This window comes from Neltuma alba, unplaced genomic scaffold (genome assembly GCF_004799145.2).
Source record: "Neltuma alba isolate B1F8T4 unplaced genomic scaffold, ASM479914v2 tig00011645_pilon, whole genome shotgun sequence".
NCBI lineage: Eukaryota > Viridiplantae > Streptophyta > Magnoliopsida > Fabales > Fabaceae > Neltuma > Neltuma alba.
The window spans coordinates 9,098-28,361 of record NW_021636293.1 but is presented as its reverse complement, the minus strand read 5'-3'; the positions used below and the strand labels follow the sequence as shown (position 1 = coordinate 28,361).

The following is a 19,264-nucleotide window of genomic DNA, read 5'->3' as shown; positions in this document are numbered from 1 at the left end:
ACTTTGATAAAATTTCCTTTTTTCTTAAAAAGATAAAAGAATTGAATCCAAGTGACCCGTTTTTCTTCAAAATAATAATATTATTTAATGGGCAAAAAGAAAATATTGGAGGTAATGGAGAGCACGCGGTTTTAAAAAAAGTTGGCATCCATGATTCTCTTTCTAGGGTTTCCCTACCCGACAGGTATGAGCCGTTAGGACCCCACCCATGGCGGACTTAACCACTCCTTTTCCTGTGACTTCTTCCTTCTCTTCATACTTAACCCCATGTTACATTCCCCTGCTTGATGTAACCTCCATCTTCCCCTAACTTTGTTTCTCTATTACACTACACTAATTAGTTAGTCTACTTGATTTTGTTCTTCCCGTCAATAAAAATGATTTGTAGGTAATATTATTCAAAATTGTTTGATCTATCTCATGCATCTGCTGACTTCTAGCTGACATGACTCATATTCAAACAGTACATTAGTTTATTAGAATAATCTGATATGTTTATGTTAGTAACCTATTTGAAGATTCTAAAGTGTCTAGGGACTCGCAGCATCGTATTCACTGTACTTAATTAAAAATTCTTACTGTGTATTAATATTTTTGAAACCCTTTCTCATCTGCCGATACAAGATATGGAACTAATAGATACTAATTGGCTGAACATAAAGTTTCGGTTGCTTGACATAAAGTGAAGCGAAGGTCACTTCAGGGTTATTGGGAGAATCCATTTGCATTATTTTGTTAATGAGACCTGAAACATAAGAACAAAAGCCAGCCTAGTGTGTAGGCATTGATTAGTTCTACACAAAATATGTATAAAGAAAATGTGATGCTCGATCTCGATATATAAATAATAAATACCAGTGGAGGAGTCAAAAAGGTTGGAATATGGCTTTACTGATGTAGGGTTTTGACAGTCATAGTGGAGAGACATGCAAGGCTCTTTAACTGCCCCCAAAAAGAAATTCGTTAGTTACTATACGTTGTTTTCTTTCAAGAGTCATTGTGTTTTGTCTAATGAGACACAATGGAAATGAATGTGCTAGCCACTTTGATGCATGCAATTAAGGAGAAGTAATGCTATTCTCTTGGCAATAAACCTTGCATCCTTAATTAATTCAGGCGTTGACAAAAGTCCATTCTAATTAATGAATGGCCGCCCAACTTCCAATCCCATTATTGAAATATATTCTGGAAAGTCTTCCTACCATCATTATTGTCGATCTATTTGATTTAGGTCAGTTTTCTAATTAATCTACTCGTACGTGAGACCGGCCGAGGGAAAACAAACAAGCCAAGTTGTAATATCAGTCATGCATTAATCGAACTAGTTCTTAATAAAAGCTACTAGCTAGTGGCTATAATTTGTTGCATATATAAAAAGTTTTTTTTTTAATTTTAGTTCTTCATAATAAGAATAATTAAGATTGAGAGAGAGAAGCCTAATCTCGACTTTTACTTCAGAGGATCTTTTTGGTTTAATCTGTCCGAAACATTGTGCGTGAGAGTGCAACTTGCACAGGCTGATGTCAAATTCGTTGAAATAATTAATGAAGGCAACCCTTATTAGCCCTGAAGATATTGTAAGAGTAAAAGTTAATCCAAATGTAAAAATGAGTGGCTGTAAACTTGGGTCTCACGTGTTGGTGTCTTCCTTTTTAATGAAGTTGTTATCCATACGCATGCTGCCTCAACATCGGATATTCCTATATTTGGCCGACAAAGTACCCCAACCGGAATCTTAGAATGCATGGGGACCCTTTATATTTCTTATTTTTAATTGTTTTTGTCTGCAGAAAAAAATTATTTTCATCTCCAAATTAAAGCATAAACATATAAATCTTTTAGGATTGCAATCTGTATTTAAAGTTCAAGCCCTCAATCCCATCTGAATCGTGCACTCCACGCAGCCAGCCAAATCACTGTCTTTATTTCATGTTTCTACTAACACTATATGCTCAGCTGAAGAGGAACCACTTGGAAAATGTGGGGGCCATTGACATATGAATAATGAGTTATATTATATTCATGGAGCTAACTCTTGACGTTGGTGCTTGTAAAATCATATATTTAATATCACCTCTAATTCTATTTATAAGACTTTATTTATAATCTACAAATGAGGTCTTATAAATAGGACCGGAGGTAATAACAACAACAATAATATCATATGTTTTTTGTATTAAAATATTGATAACTTGACGGAGAATGGGCAGTTGTTTTAGTAATTAAAGGTTAGAAGATAATGTCGCGTGATGTCTCCTCCTTAATGTTGCATTACTTTTCCTAAAGGTTTGTTTTTTGCATATTTCTACGAAAGATCAATAACTATAGATTGATGGGTCTCAAGTTATATAGACGTGCTCTTGACTTTTAGTTATTGGGTGAATAAAAAAATCCGTAATTAATTGCCAGTATCATGCGAAGTCTAATAAGTATTCGGATTAATAAATTAATCGCGGTTTCTTCATAGTATGGCTTCATAACGTGCCAAACACGAACAATAACATGTGATACGACTTTGAAGACAATCACAAAGCCCTGTCTTCTCTCAACTCTTACAAAAGCAAAACGGGTCCAATCCTTATTAATTATAAGCTAATTTAGGGTCGTATCTTGTGAATGTTTTGAGGAGAACACGACGCCTCACCTTACAAATCAGCAAAAGATACGGGTATGTTTTGTTTTCTCTGGTCAAAACAAGCAGAACTTAAAACGGCAGATCGCACGCTTGTTAAGATGTGAGAAGGCTAAAATCAATGAAGGAGTTGATATAAAAATAAAGTAGTATAAGCTTTAAGTGGCGTAGTGGACAACATAAAAGCCAAAAGTTGCACAAATTCTCCTATGCAGCAAGTGGACAACATAGTAATGCCACATCTTTATGCCCACAATGTATTTCTTCATCAGATTGTATATTTAGTATATTCAAACCAGCAAAAAAGGAGACACATCATTCGAAGGGAAAAAAGGACATATGGGTAGCTAGCTCCAAGTAATTAAACACTAAACTCACTGTGATTGGGACCTCAGTGGTAATGAAAGATGAAAGCTGAAGTCTAAAAGCTAAGTAAGGTTGGAAAATAAATATACTTGTTGTCTGGCATCTTCCCCACCAGCTAGCAATCGAACTAATATTCACCAAAGCGTCCTTTGAACAAATTATCATCAGTCCCCTGATGCTTCAGCTTGCCGCTTCCTTAAGCATTCATTGAGTCGCGCTGATGATGATGATCAACAGAAAGTTTAACCGCCCAAAAAAAAACACTGAAAAAAAAAAAGAAGCTTAGAGAGAGAGAGAGAGCACATATGGGGATAATAATCAAATGAAGCCCAGATGGGACATAAAGGTTCGGCGCCCCATTTTATTCCTTTTTGGGGGTTTGGGGTTGTATTATCAGTTTGGATTTACCCTCCTCTTTCTCGGAAGTGAAAAAACCAGGCAGTACTACTGTTTTAAAATAAGTGAGATTAATATCTACAAGCAAGCAAGCAGGTGACCTATATGCGACAACAGGGATGTATAGGCACAAGTGAGCAGGAGTAACTAATTAATTAATTAATTACCCCCTCATCATAGGGGTAACGGCCACGGTCCTCATAATAATAATCAATCATTAAACGGCATGTCTCGGAGCATGAAATTGTCCACGTGTCATATCCTCATATATGCATCTTTCTTTCTTTCTTTTTTTAACCTGGAAATATATGCATCTTCTGTACTACTATACAGATATATAATGTTAGCATGATCCTCGATTATTTATAATTACGCCGTATATGTTTGTTTGAAATGTAACCTTTCAATTATTTATGATTTTCCAATCTCAAATTTTCCTTTTATCCAGTGCCATATCATTATTAACTATTAATTAAAATCGGCTATAAAAAAAAAAGAAGCTAATTTCTTTAGGGAATCAAAAGAGGCGATCCACATTACAAGTACAAAAATGTCACCTTTCCATGTGGCATACTCTCCTTATATCAGTAGAACTAGCTTTTATCCCTATTTTTATGTATATTATACGGATCATAGATGAGTTAGAGGTTATCCTAAACCTAATTAAATCGCTGATAGCATGATTAGTCGGAAATGATTATGCAGAGAGGAAGGAAGGGCGTTGATGCGGTGAGGGGGGAGCGCGAGGACTTTGATGGTCTGAGGTGGGGCCCACGGCCTTTTGTTTGGGCAAATATTGGTGGGAAAGTTTGGTTACCGGCTCCTTTTTCCCGGACCAATTAAAAAACGATGATTAATTAATCCTGGACCCTTCATGGAGATATTTGCATTACACAGATATGTGTATGTCTGTGCAGTGTTACGGATGAGTGAGATGGGTGAAATAGACATTGACGATGCCACCATCTACAAGTGTTTAGGCCTCTATTCCTCCACACAACACACGCAGCACACCTCAAGTCAAAAATTAGTACCTTTTTATTTATTTATTCATTCATTCATTTTTTTTAAAAAAAAATTAGGCATATGATTTTTCACGCTTTTTATGACACGTATTTCGGGTTCAATTGTCAAACATAGCATGCATGCTCTCTCAGCATCCCATTCGTTTTCGTTTTTGTGACAATGACCATTTCCTCTGTATGTACGAAAGTTTAGGCCAGGACACAGCACAATATATATAATTACCGATTCCCATTTCTATCATTTATGCGCTTTGTGAGATTTAAAAAGGAAAGAAAAACGAAGAAAAGGGCAATGTCTAATACGATAATCATTACTCAAGAATTTTGAAGACAAAAACGTAAGATACCGTATGAATTATAGTGAAGAAAATGGGCAGTGCAAGTACACTTTTTTCTTATTAAAAATTACTTATCCGATCCTTATTGTAGGATCTGATTAAGAAGTTAATGTTAACCTTATATGTAAGACCTATTTTACATATTTATAATTTTTTTTAAATTAACACTATTGATATTTTCTCAATAATAATGAAATGGTAGAGAAAGGGAGGGAATTAAGAAAGACACTTGGGATGATTTAGAGAGAAACATGTCATATTAACTAATTGAATTAACATTTTTAATTTATTTAAATTAATTGATTATATTTTTCATTAAGAATCAGATAAATATCTTTTGGGCAGAACACCGAGACTCGTAGTTGAGGGGTATGTGAAAAACGACATATAAGAAGTGGCTGATAATGTCAAAATAAAACGCCTTTTATTGAAAAAGTAGGGGGAGTTTCAACATGCTTCAAAATAGCCAGCTTGGTTGAATTGAAAAACGAGGGTAATTCCAAAGTTGAAAGAAATTTGGGAATGAAAAAAAAAGAGGAACCCGGGGGGCGAGCGGGAATTTCAACGGCAAACAAAATTATTTAAGCTACCAAACAAAAATTCTCTCGGAATTCCAAGCCAAAGTTAAAAAAAAGAGTCACACCCACCCTCCCCCATTCATCTTTAATTACTAATTAATTCCTCCTCCTAAGCACCCATCCCTTTGGAGATTAGTCATCTTCCATATTCACGTAAATTTGAGACCAATTCCCTCCCACTTGTCCATGCACAGGAAATGGCAAATCAGTCATTCAACACTAACAAGAATACTACACATATATACATATTATACGTGTTCCACTTTGATAGGTGAGTCTCACTTTATTTCTGCCCTGCTCTTCATTTTTTTCCCTCTAATAATTTAAAAGGTTGTATTATTATATACGTTTGCGCGCGCGTGTTTTTTCATATTCATATAATAACAACTCCTTTATGGTCGTCTTTAATTTGTGGTATTTTTTTCCTCCCAAAATCCTGCGGGAAAACGTAAAAGGAGAGCACACTATGGAAGCATGTGAATATTTTGAAAGTAATGGGAAGAAATAATTAAAAATAAGTGAATGAAAGGGGCATTAAAAAACAAAAATATGAAGTGATTAGAAGAAAGAAGCAAAATCAAAGAGAGGCTCTATCCGTTCTCTGGAATTGCGCATTACAAACAAAAAAACTACTGTTTGGATTTACTGAGCCAACGCAGCCCACGTGTGTGACCTTCCTTAACTTACAGCCTAACTTTTCTTACCCATTTTACTATTCGTATTACATTTTTCTATCTCTTGCCTCTACTTCTATTAAAATATTATCATAAATTTGCCGTTAACAATTAAAACCCAAAAAGAAAAAAAAATGATTGGAGCAGAATGGGACTTAGAAAATGGGATGTCACGTCCAGCCTTTCAATTTTGTTATAATTGTTGCTCTGAATGTGAAGTTCCCATGAACTGTCCAATTGGGAACAAGGTAAGAGGAGGACTTTTATGACCAGTTCAGATTTCTTTCTCTATCATTTTTTTTCAAAAAAATGATTAATTATTCAGATGTGTTGTGTGTAACTTGTAGCAAGGGGTGAAATTGGCCGCATAATAATAATAATATTAATAATAATAATAAGGGGTGAAAATTGAAAGCTTGACCAGTGCTTTCTTGCTCCCACTTTCATGCCTAAATTTCGCCCTCTCCCGCCAGTTCATGCATTAGTGTCATGCTCCTCAAAATTAACTCCTTACTTCTATTTTTTTTTCTCAAGTTTCGGAAAAAAACCTATTATTATGGTTTCATAATTTTTATTCACATTTTAACTTTAAATTCAATCCTAAAATAAAATTATATAATTTGACTATAAGTTATGGCACTCGCACCGCTATAAATCTTGTCAAATATTGAGTGATTATATGGTTAAAATTTCCTGACCAAATTTAGACGTAGATCTAATAAGTATCAAAACCGTCTTCTAATTAATATAACTTTTAAAATAAATTATATAAATTTATTTCAAAAATACATATAATTTAAGTCAATTAGAGTGAATTTACAGGATAATAGGGGGGGGGTATATAAAGTACTGCCTAGAATTCAAACCCTCCAAATATGATAAAAACATGCAAGAGCCCTTGTGTGAAAATCAATGATTTGTTGATAGAAAATTGAAGCAGTTCAAATGGAAATTTTAGAATATATATATAAAAAAAGGAGACATATTTTGAGAAAGCCGTAAATTTAATTATCATGCTTTTGTCTATCCCACAAGGGCAACAGTAACCCGGATTCCTGCTTATATATTGAGTAATCAGGCTGAAGCACTTTTCAAGATCCCCCTAATTCTGTTTCTTCCCTCTCGTTGCTCTCCTCTTCTCTCGCTGAAAATACATCTAATTTGTCATCTTTGAGATTCAGAGCATGGACAATCAACGCAGCCCTCAGCTTAGTTGGGCTTACTTCTGGCAGGGAAAGGTGCCTACTTTCGTCTTATCCTTCTGTAGTTCTGTTGTTACCATTTGATGTTGCTCTCTTCATTTACTTTCTCCTTAATAATGTGTAATGGGGTTCGTTCTCTTTGGATTTTGGGGACTAATTGTTGATTCTCTGATGCATAACTATGATGATGCAGTCAATGGACGAACTGAGGCAGTCCCTCTTGTACACCACTCTAGAGCTGGAAGAAACAAAGGCCGCAGCACATGAGGAACTCAGAAAGAGGGACGATCAACTCGTCAATCTCAAGGATCTGCTTAACAAAACCATTAAAGAAAGAGACGAAGCGCGCGAGAAATGCCACAAACTTCTGTTGGACAAGCTTGTTTTGCAGCAGCAGCAACAAGCTCCTCTTTCTGGAGTTTCCAGCATTGAAGACGAACCCAGAAGGGGAATTGACTCCAACAATGGCCTCTCTTCATCAGACTGTGAAGAAAGTATTGTTTCTTCTCCAGTTATTGACCATCTCCCTCAACCCCAATTGCCACCAGCACCCCCATTAACGGCGACTCAATCCATGATTGAGTTGGCTCCTGAAAAGCCATTACCAGAAAAAGGCAAGCTTTTGCAGGCAGTGATGAAAGCAGGCCCTCTGCTTCAGACTCTGCTTTTGGCGGGACCGCTTCCTCAATGGAGACACCCACCACCCCCACTTGATTCCTTCGAGATTCCTCCGGTCACCATTCCTTCACCACCGCCGCCGCCGCCATCATTACCACCGCAGCTTCTCCTCCAAGATTCCTTTATCCATACTAACGGTGTTAGCAGCACTCCGACCAACTGTGGAAGAATTAGTAGAAAGAGGGCATTTTGTCAGGGCTCTGAGAATCCTACAGAGGCCAAGTACCAAAGGGTTGTACTCCCTTGACCGCCAGATTTGCCCAATTAATTTATGATTTTGCATATTTACTAGTTAATAGGATCAAAGGTTAGAACTTTAGCGCAAGGAATTGAAAATGGCAAGCTGGGCGTGCCGTATGTGACTGATCTAGCATCTGTACAGTGGTTTGTTCTAGAGAGGAAGTTATTCGGATTTAACTGGTTAATTAAGACATAGGCTTTGAGGCAATTTTATTTTGGGTGAAGAATATGTAATGGGCATTTTGGCCTCTTCACATTTAGTTTTGATTTGCCTTCTCTGAATCTGCAATGTAACTAATTAGATAGTTTAGCTCAGCAAGTGATGAGAGTGTGTGTGGATGTTTGTGTGAGATTGATCCGTAAGGGAGGGATGGGTGTGGAGTCGTTGGGATTGGGAGATGGGTGGGACTGCGGCCAACGACCAAAGGGAAGGTTTTGAGCCCTGCTTGTCGGGTTATGAGGACCCACAAATCAGAATCAGGATCTGTTATTAGTGTAGTGTATGATTACTCTCTCCCTTTCATGTTATTTACTACAAATATTTCTGTTTTCTCATCTCTCATAATATTTGTTAATTTCAGATTCTAAAAATTTAGAAAACTTAAAGACATACTAGAAAAGAAGTAGATTAATGTTACAAAGCCTCATGTCATTCAATGATCTCTTTAGTTTTTGTAAAAATTGTTTTTGGCAGCAACTAATATTAAACGGGGGGAATATATTAAGCCTAATCCTGCAAAAGCTATCATGATTTAAGTCTAATCTTATGTTGCTTTAAATTATTTCTTCTCTCTTTAGTTTTAGTTTTACTATTTCTTTGAGGCAATTCTTTATGTTCTTGGTATCTGCTCCCACTCAACTCAACCGGTTTATGCTTTCTTTACGAGCGCGCGAATATTTCTCCGTGTACGAACGGGAGCAGATAATGTTGACTAATAATCTCCATGTTGCCTATCATATCCGATGAAAAGCATGGCTACGAAGGAAATAAAAAAATCATAGATTCCACCAAACAAAGGTTGTATGCCGGATGGTAGGATGAAAAAGTTAAATTGTATCGTTCGGCCGGAAAAAGAAAAGTGTGAAGCATCGGTATCCAGTAAACATGGGGTAGTTTCACTGCCGCTGTAGCACCACGTAGCGTGTCCCCCAATTTTCGTATATTTCGCCCGAACAAGCCTTTTGTTTCTGAAGTGCCCATGTCTTGGTCCAACTTTGGGAATTTAAGGATCCCGAGGAAGGATGGAACCTGGGCATGTTAAAACAACTGCGGCAAGCGAAACGGTGTTCTTACTTGTTACAGAAGGTGTCGAGGTTAAGGGCGGGTAAAAGAAAGAAGACACGGATAAAATCTTGTCGAGGGGAGACAAGTCACAGAACAGCTCTGCCATGTCAGTAACGAGGAACCTCAAAGGCAAGGGCATTTTGACCCGTATGTTTTCAAGTAAATTGATTTCTTTGTTGAAAGAAGGAAAAACGGTGTAACTCTTAAGTCTCATCCAGCTAGCTCTGCTTAGACGCATTACGTCAATGTATCCTTGCACAGGACGGCAACAAACAGCAAATTCCTGACAAATACGCTGAGCCACATCCCTAATAGTGAAACCGTCCGCAAATGGCGCTACTCATCCCTCCTTTAACCTAAACATTTCCAACCTTTGTCAATACAACGGTTTCAAGAACGTAGCGCATGGGCCTCTTTCGAATCATGGCAAAAAACCAATAAAAACCCCACAAATGATACACAAGAAGTCGCAATCTACACACAGCACAGGGGAATCCAAAAGGGGTTTCAAACACAGTTAGGTCGACTCATGCCAGAAAGCGTGGAGGCTTGAAGAATATCGCCATGTTACGTAGTGCAGACATTGTTCAAAAACATTAGGCAGGCGAATACCTAGGTGTCTCCAGCACCACAGTCATTGTACCCAGTCCATTTCTCTCCCCACGCTACTCTGGCTAACACAAGACACCTGGGATTGATTTTATAAATATTTCAAACAGCGACTTCTAGAATTAGCAAGTCCCATCGATCTTCCACAGCATCCGAATGTGCCCTGGTAATCACTTGGCAGATAAGCTACAATAGAGACAGTCGGGGTTTATAGCTGGGCCAACTGCGAAATGTCTAAGCACCTACTATTTGCCAACGCTAGTTGAAAACCTTTACTGCATTGTACCCACAAAAAAAAAAAAAACTGTACTGCAGCACAATGTTGAAGGAACACGATGGGCATCTATTATTTTCTGGACAATCGAAACTACTTGCACATGGCTCCTGACAAATGAGATAAAAGTATCTACAATCTGACGGATGATTTACATGTTCTACAATTAGATATTCGAAATTAGATAGCAAGTAAATGATGACAAATTACAAAACCCATATCACATCATGCCTAATGTATACACTGAGGCTCGAAGCCTCCGTGATCTTACTCAATGTTAGATGTGCAATTTTGCCCCCTGCCCGATGCTTGAAGGGCAAAAAAATTTGCATTTGCATATCAGATGTTGATGTTTTAATGAACGCCATCTCGTTTGTGAGGAACAAGAAAACTTCTCTCAATCATCTTCATCATCCTGGTTGTTTGGGTGATTATGCTTTTGGGCAGAATACATTTCAGCAACCTGAAAATCAGTTAAAACCTTGAGATTGATAAGCTAAGGCAAGAGACGAACACAGCAGAAGAATTCGTGGCTCTTATCTCAATCTTCTATCATGTGCAATTAACCGGTCAGAATACAAGATATTTCTTTACCATCTCAGATGATGAGGCTTGTTCAGGAGCTTTGTCATCCCGAACTCGAACTAGACGAGGGAACCGAAGAGAAATGCCCTTTATCAAGAAAGACACGTCTATAAGAAGTTCAACCATTGATAACAGGTACAACACCGTGAAATGAAAATTTCTAAGTACTCCAGTATCAATGCATTGTTTGTACCTTATCCGAATCTACTATGCCTGCTGCAGCACGATGAACAGGGCTAATGGTCAAGTCTGCTGCTTTCACCTCCCACACCTGTAAGAAACAAAGCCACATGAGTGATAACAAAAAGATTTGCATTAATGAAGGTACCGCATTCAAGAGTTCCCGTCAATGTTGTTGTTTATTTTTTATTTTTTTGGAAAAAACATCTCAGGTTTATCGCTGTCATGCAAGGGACACTTCATAGAAGAAGCTGTCATGCCTGGCCGTGTTTAAAACTTGTATCAAACACAAAGCAAGACTTCAAATTGCACCAGGAGGGAAATTTAATTGTATCACCACTTTTGTGTTTGCGTTCATGTCATATCGATGTCCATGCTTCTTGATTCTTCTCAATATTATTTACCAAAAAAAATGGTAAATATAATTAGACAATTTACGTCACCTTCACTAGTTCATCTATTACCTGAAAGTTAAATTACCATGCTAGGTGCCTATTAAGAAAATATACATATAGAAAAAACAATGCCATTGAATGAAATGCATCATCCAAATTCCCAGAGATAATTAAAAAGAAAAATGAAAACATAAATGCATTCATACTATATGTTATGATTAGTGGAAATATGGCACACCAAGGACTCAAACCACATGACCATACATCACCAAATTTGAAAACTTGATCACAATGTGAAATCAGATCCTCTTAGCATCTAGATGCCAGAAAATATAGGCACAGACAACTGTGTGGAATAGCACACAAGTGAAATGGAATTAAAAAAAAAGACAAAAAAAGGATGCAGATTATCAAGGAAGGTTGAACTCATGCACCTCCGAGGCTTCAAACCATACATCAGGATTGATTGTCTCTCCATATCGATAATAAGGCTGCAATTAAGAAGCGAGTTTAAAACAGTCATACATTATTAATCAGAACATAAACAAACCGGGTTCAGAGAGAATGAACAGAAGAAAAAGAGAGACCTTTGGTTTGGGAATCACTTTAGAACGAAGACTAGCAGAACGTTCTTCAAGAACTGCCTCTGAGAATCCCGTGCCTACTCAGCGTAAAATGAAAGTTATGAAGCAGAACTAATTCTAACATACCAAGGGTATTGACTTGAAATGATGAAACTGACCTATTTTACAAATGCTTTGAAATTCTTCATTATTGCTGTCATAACAAGCAAGGAGAAAAGCTCCATAGACCCCTACAGAGTAGTCATCATGACCATTCATTTAATGCAAATGTAACCCAAAAGCATACGACAGAAGTACTAGAGAGAATACAAAGGTTAGCCAGGCTTGGCTTCATTTTAACATGAGGCGGAACACTGGAGCCAACTGTCCTAAAGAAGAGAAAGAACACAAACAAACATCTGCTCTTCATAAGAATAAACCAAAAGATCACCTGTACGTTTCCCACGACCATGAAAAGCAGCAATAGGTACCAATCTAGCGAGTCTCCTATACTGAAAATAAGAACCAGCAAACAAAACAACAATAAAAAATAATTAATAATTAATAACGTGAATATAAAAAAGGAAATGAATATTGCATCCTTACTTGTCAAGATAATCTTTCTTCAGTTTTAGCCAGTTGAGTGACCGCTTGGAAGGTTCATACGTAGCATCTTGATATAGAGTTTTGATAATTAAACCCTCACAACTGCAAATCAGAGGAAATACCAAAATATAACGATATATACATTGAAGTCCAAGTGAATTGCATAAGCAACACCCTCTAGTAATAGTAACAATTCAACCCCAAGAAGATATATTTTAGAGAATGAACAGAAGGATGAATTTCCTATCTACATGAATTCCAAATAAATATGAATGATACCTAGCCTCAACTGCTGCATCAAGAAATGTTTGTATTTCCTCAATATCATTTGATGTTATTGCTGTTGCAAACTGAAGAAATCCAGGTTCTTCCTCGAAAGAGGCATAGAGATGCTGCAGTGAGGAAATGACAGTTTATAGCAAGTACATTGTTATGTAATTATAACTATAAATAAGAAAATACTTAAATATGATATAAATAGGGTTTAAATAAATATTATTAGGATTTAGATAGTATTTAATTATATTAGTAGGATTTGGATAGATTAGGATATCTAGATAATATTTAGATAATATTAGGATATTTTATCTATTAGGGCTTTTGCTTATAAATAAGTATTTGCCATTCTTTTAATCTCAGTTTTGCACTGTGATTAGAAAATTATTCAGTTTCTCTTGATCCTCTACTCTTCTCTAATTCTTCTCTTTTTCTATTACTCTTTTTCCTTTCTCTTTCCTCTTTCTCTCTCCTATTTCTTTACTTTTCATAACAGTGGTATCAAAGCCTTGCGCTCCTCGGCCACTATCATTCAAAATATGGATTCTATTGCCGCTGCCATGTCAAAAATGAATTCTATGGTGGAACAAATCCAAAACATGGTTCAGTAGCTTGAAGAAATAAGTGGGGTATGGCGTGAAACTCTACCCATCTTAAAGCAAGAGGTAGCAGACGTGCGAAAAGATTGGGAAGCTGAAAAGGCAAGAAAAGCTTTAGAAGATCAAGAAGAAAGCCTGACAGCTCAAGTAGAAGGTTTGGAAGTTCAAGAAGCAAATATGTCATACCACGAAGAGTCCATCGAATTACAAGAGTCACTGGGATTCAACGTGCAATCAATTACCACCACTCAAGATGTGTTTGTCGAAGCTCAAAAGCCTTTTGAGTATAATAATAACATCAAGAAAAATCTTCAGTATGCGCACAGAAGTGAAAAAGAAAGTTCCAATGCTCGAGCAGAAGACTTGGCAGTTCAAGATATAATAAAAACACCGTACCCCATGCTAATGACATATTTGATAAGCTTAACAAAGGAAAAATCAAAGACGCAACTCCCAACAAGAATGGTGTTTGCGTTTATGGGCCTTCTCTTTCAAGAAAAGAGTCACAACTCGTTGCTATCATCAATCAATTTTAATTCGATTTCTCTTGTTCCTGTTTCTTCTACAACATGCTTGACTCAGATTTGGTTTAAAGGCAAATTAATCAAGATGCTCTTTGGTGCTGGTTCAGGACGAGTTTTTGTGTACTTGACCCTTGAGGACAAGGGTCTTTTGGGGAATGGGGTATTGTTATGTAATTATAATTATAAATAAGAAAATACTTAAATATGATATAAATAGGGTTTAAATAAATATTATTAGGATTTAGATAGTATTTAATTATATTAGTAGGATTTGGATAGATTAGGATATCTAGATAATATTTAGATAATATTAGGATATTTTATCTATTAGGGCTTTTGCTTATAAATAAGTATTTGCCATTCTTTGTATCTCAGTTTTGCAATGTGATTAGAAAATTATTCAGTTTCTCTTGATCCTCTACTCTTCTCTAATTCTTCTCTTTTTCTATTACTCTTTTTCCTTTCTCTTTCCTCTTTCTCTCTCCTATTTCTTTACTTTTCATAACATACATGATACGTAAAAAATTCATATTGAAATTTGATCAACAGGGCATAGGCAAGCAACTGAATTCCAACATGGCCCCAAGAAAACGCGCCACTTTAGGCCTTGATATGAAACCATCACATCCTCATTTTGAATATTCTATCCGGAGTCAGCCACTCTTATAATTGCATGTCCAACTTCACATCATCTTAAACAGCCGAGCAGCTTCAATGAAGCTTAAGCACCTCAGACAATTGCAACAAGGACTCCATGATTCAAGAATCTAAATAAAATCAATGGCAAAACAAAGACAGTGCTATACCTCTCTTCGGGTTTTTAGGGTTTCTTGAAGTAGTGGCTTGCCATTGAGATACAAGATATCAAAGGCAAATACGCATACATCAACTTTTATATCACTCATAGAAACATTTTTCCGGGCTCGAGTACTGAGAACCTGTCACAAAACTTGGCATTCAATAAATATCCAAGAACTACTTTTTTGTAAAACATCAATAACTGATCAGCTACACAGTCACAACATAGATAAAATGATAGGGTGAAAAAAAAGCATAATCAATTTCTTAAGAACATGACTGATTTGTTATTCGTAACCAACTCATCATAATCACAAGAACTATTTCCTTCGCATCTTACCTGGAAAGGAAGGATTTTCTTTTTTTCTCGTTCATATGCAACAAGTTCACAATCAAGAACAAATGATGACACAGATGATTTCTTTAGCCTGTTGAGTAGCAGCAAATATTAGCAACCAGGTTGACACAAGTATTGGGATGCAATTGGAGTGCATGTCTCAAAATTAAGAAAAAATATCTTGAGACAGTGAATGTCCCTGTAGATGACAATGACAAAAAGATGCTATTCCTCAAATATAATGATTCAAATTTACCTTGAAATAGCAGCAACAACATCAGGAAACTTTCCAGTGTTCCGTTCAGCATTTCTACTGTAAATCTCAACGGATCCATTATCCATGTAATGTACCTGTTTCAATAAAGCTATCATTACTATGATAAATATCATGAGCAGTATATTTCTGGTGGCGGGTTAGACCAGAACATATCACCTGGGCACGTTCTCCATCATATTTGTACTCACACGTAAACTCTACATCCTGGAATTTGTTTAAGATTTCAGATACACCCTTAGTTGCTTTAGACAACATAGGTCCAACTGGAACACCAAGAGTAAAGTTACACGTCTCTGGAAGTTTCCATACACCACCACTAAGCAATGCAGGAATTATTTTGTCATACACAGGAAGAACAGAATACACCTGTTTAACAATCTTTGCAGCCTGATGCAAAAACAAACAACAATATCAATCGTTTTTTTCACAGAATACAAAAGAAATTTGATTAAAATGCAGAATAACTAAGGAAAAAGTGGCTGATATCTTCAACAGGAAGCACCAGCATTTGCACTGAAGACCTATTTCAGTTGAACTCACAAATCATCCTTCCAACTTTCACACAAAAAGCCTATCACTTAAACTGCTAGCATGTGCTCCAAATGTCTTAAACCAAATCATCGCATTGCCTTCACCACAGACTCAAAAGGGAGAAATTATACACTATAATCTTTCACTTCACATATCATATTCTGCAAACTCAAGGACATTAAGTTACCTCTTCTAAAGGAGATTGAATTTCAGGAGGTGGTACAGAATGTCCTTCCGTGTATACTGCAGCCTGGCCCAATGCAGCTAAGAGAGTTTGCTCAGCATACCCAATCCGCAACTTTGACTGCAAATAATAATGACCATAATTATAATACTAATAACATTGAGAAGAAAGCCCACCATAATATTTCAGTAAATACACCATGATTGCAACCTGAAGCAGACGAATTAGATATTGAGGTTCACAATCAGTTGCAGCAACAAGAAGTCCCTTGATGTGATTCTTTTTCTTCTCTTGGCTGTCTTTACCAGATTCCTGTACATATTTAAAGATATGGGGCAAATCAGTAGCAGACACTAGAAGACAGCCAGATTAAGGAATTAATAAATTGAAACGTTCTGGTGCCCAATAAATTCCTCTTTTCTTCTCTCATATCCTAATAGTATTCAACAAACTAAAATAATTTTAAAGGTCAAATAAAACACACACAAAGTCACCTACTCTTTTTCAGAGAACAAAAAATGCCTGTGAGATAGAAAACAATAAAAATCCCACAAATACATTATAAAAAATTGGTTCTCCATATTCAAGGTTTAATAAATAATAACAAAATTCCAACCAACAAGTCAACAACAGATGATAAAGTTAAAATGGACAAGCACGAATCATCTGCATACATTACTAAATTCCAGTCCTTTCCTAAAATTATAACAGCACTCATGCTGCCTAACCCCTCAGAGGAAATGGTTTTAACATAAAAAGTACAAATGTGATGCATTGTACCTTGGCAATGAGACGAAAGGTGTTAAAAACCTTCCTAATAGTTAATGGATCAGGCTTCCACATCATTGATTGAGATGAGCGGCTTGCTTTGGCAACAAGGCCCAAATCACCTTTTTCCTATCAATAACAAACAACAAATAAGTGCTACCAACCAGAAACCAAAGTTCTTGAGGATATATGAACTTCTTTGATCAAATTTCATTTCAAAAGGAATTATTATAGACTACACAAGAGGCTTTACATTTCATAAATTAGGAAAAGCGAAATTTTAATGTCTGTCATGTGGTGCCCCCATGATACCAAATCTAACCGTATGCATTTGCATGGGTACGCATACTAGAGGATAAGCCATCATAATTATATTCCCAATCTCTTTCTCCATAATAACGCTAGCATCCAACGTAAGGAAAGTCCTTGTATTTATCATACGGGGATTAAAAAATCGACCAACAATTTGGCTGTTCAGTCTCTGGCGAAGAACACAAAACAAGATGCGGGCAGACTTATTCTTTTTGTTAAAGAAGACAATAACAATGCAGAACTCATGCAGGGTAAGCTATCAAATGTTTGGGCAAAAGCTAAAACCCCACAAGCATCACCTTATACTGATTTTTTATCTGCGCCTCAGTTCTTCCGCATGCCTCTGCAAGCGCCTTAATAATTGAAGCATCCCCTATTCCCAATTCCAGCCCTTCATGTGCCGGAGCAAACTTATTTGCGGAAAGATAAACAACAGCCACCAGATCCTCGGGTGTAGTGTTCATGACAGTCCTCAGCATATTGCATACTATATCTGTCATCACAATCCGTCCTGTTTCTTCCGAAATCATATCAAATGCCAAACTGAGAAACAGAAAAGGCACAGGTTCACCCTTGTCCCAACAAGATATCGAACTGGGGTCAAAATCTGCAGGCTTCTTCTTCAAAAGAGAAACTTTTTTCTTCAGTTCTGTAATCTTCTCCTGGGAACCTACAACGCGCATTCTCTTCGCCGCAAGTGCATCCTCTGGCCCCGTCAGCCCACCATTGCTTAAGTCTTCTTTCGTCGGCTCTTGTGCCTTCTCGGAAGCTTTAATTTCAGCGCATTTAGTATCATTACTGGGTTCCAAAGACTGACCTGTACTTTCCGTGTTCTTGAGGAGTTTAGGGTTTTGACTTGAATTAGAATCCGGTGTTTTCCGTTTCTGGGGAGACGATGATTGGGGCTTCTTCTTGGCGGCGGCACGAGCCCCTGACATGAGAGCATCGAAGGCAGAAGGTCGTGACGACATGCTGCGACAGCGATTATGTGTAGGCAAGAGGATGGGCTTGAACGCGAAAGTTTTAGGGGTTGTGAGAGAAAATTCAAGACGAAAGAGAGACCTGACGGGGTAAAAGAATGGGGGAGAGAAGAAGGAACGTAATGAAGGCATGAAACAGAGGGGAAGAGAAGTGAGCTGGTTCCCGGGTTTGCCAGAAAACAACACTGGAAGAGAAGACACACAATACAAATGGCGGGAAGGGAAGAAAAAAAAAGGGTCAGACAAGGAAAAAAAAGTTAATATAATTTTTGTCATTACTCTGATTTTAATTTTGATCATTTAAAAAATATTTGGATGGGAAAAAACACTTTTTCTTAAATTGAGACAAATTCTTCTATATATTTACTTCATATTCTATAAAATCACTTCTAAAATGATAGTTTGGTTTTGATCTAAACACTTCCTAAGCTTCAAATCATAGGTGTTGGTCTTTGAGAGAAAAAATAATCCAAGTACTTATTAGATTATAAGAATAAATGTTTTATATGAGATGAAACTTAAAGATTACAACCTATGTTTTGAAATTGAGGAATAAAAAGTGAGCAAATTTGATGGATCAAAAAATATATTAAACCAAAAAAAAGAAAAAAAAAGGAGGAAATAGAAATAAAAGGCTCTGAAAAATTACATTTATTATAAAGACATAAAATTGTGATTATTTAGAAAGATTAAAAGTTAGTATTTTTAAATTTACATGTTGATGTTTAATTCTTCTGAAAAATTAATTAATTACAGATTTTTGTAATATTCTTTGTTCAGTGGTCAGAGCCACCAGCCATGTGTGAAGAAAAATATTGTTGGGTGACCCGCACCCTGCTTGTCTTGTCCAGCACCAAATATGGGCCGAGGGCCGTTTCCTGAGAGCAGAAGTTCAACCCAAAAAGAATTGTCAAGGCCCAAATCTGAGGAGAAAGTGGGCTTTCAGTATTTGTTATGGAGACCAGAAGAGCCGATGTTCCCATCCCCGGAGAAGAACAAGACATGGTGAGGAACTGCAAGATAAACTCTGGAGGGCGAGATTGGAAGAATGC

General features: G+C 36.8%; 2 protein-coding genes across 2 annotated transcripts; one reads left to right on the top strand and one right to left on the bottom strand.

Annotated features, from left to right (window-relative positions):
- The first annotated feature begins 7,109 nt into the window (after positions 1 to 7,109).
- On the top strand, positions 7,110 to 8,678 carry LOC114716149 (arp2/3 complex-activating protein rickA-like). The gene is made up of 2 exons (XM_028901080.1): positions 7,110 to 7,247; positions 7,405 to 8,678. The coding sequence occupies exons 1-2, from the start codon at positions 7,194 to 7,196 to the stop codon at positions 8,134 to 8,136; spliced, it is 786 nt and encodes a 261-aa protein (XP_028756913.1). The 5' UTR covers positions 7,110 to 7,193; the 3' UTR covers positions 8,137 to 8,678.
- A 1,667-nt stretch (positions 8,679 to 10,345) lies between these two features.
- LOC114716138 (DNA ligase 1-like) lies at positions 10,346 to 18,400 on the bottom strand. Its single transcript, XM_028901070.1, is given in 18 exon segments — positions 10,346 to 10,760; positions 10,892 to 10,969; positions 11,076 to 11,153; positions 11,892 to 11,948; positions 12,045 to 12,118; positions 12,200 to 12,271; positions 12,472 to 12,513; positions 12,516 to 12,532; positions 12,627 to 12,728; positions 12,906 to 13,018; positions 14,832 to 14,963; positions 15,164 to 15,251; positions 15,417 to 15,511; positions 15,594 to 15,824; positions 16,156 to 16,272; positions 16,363 to 16,464; positions 16,933 to 17,049; positions 17,532 to 18,400. Coding segments are annotated over 18 exon segments (2,394 nt in total). The 5' UTR covers positions 18,345 to 18,400; the 3' UTR covers positions 10,346 to 10,694.
- Positions 18,401 to 19,264: the final 864 nt, after the last annotated feature.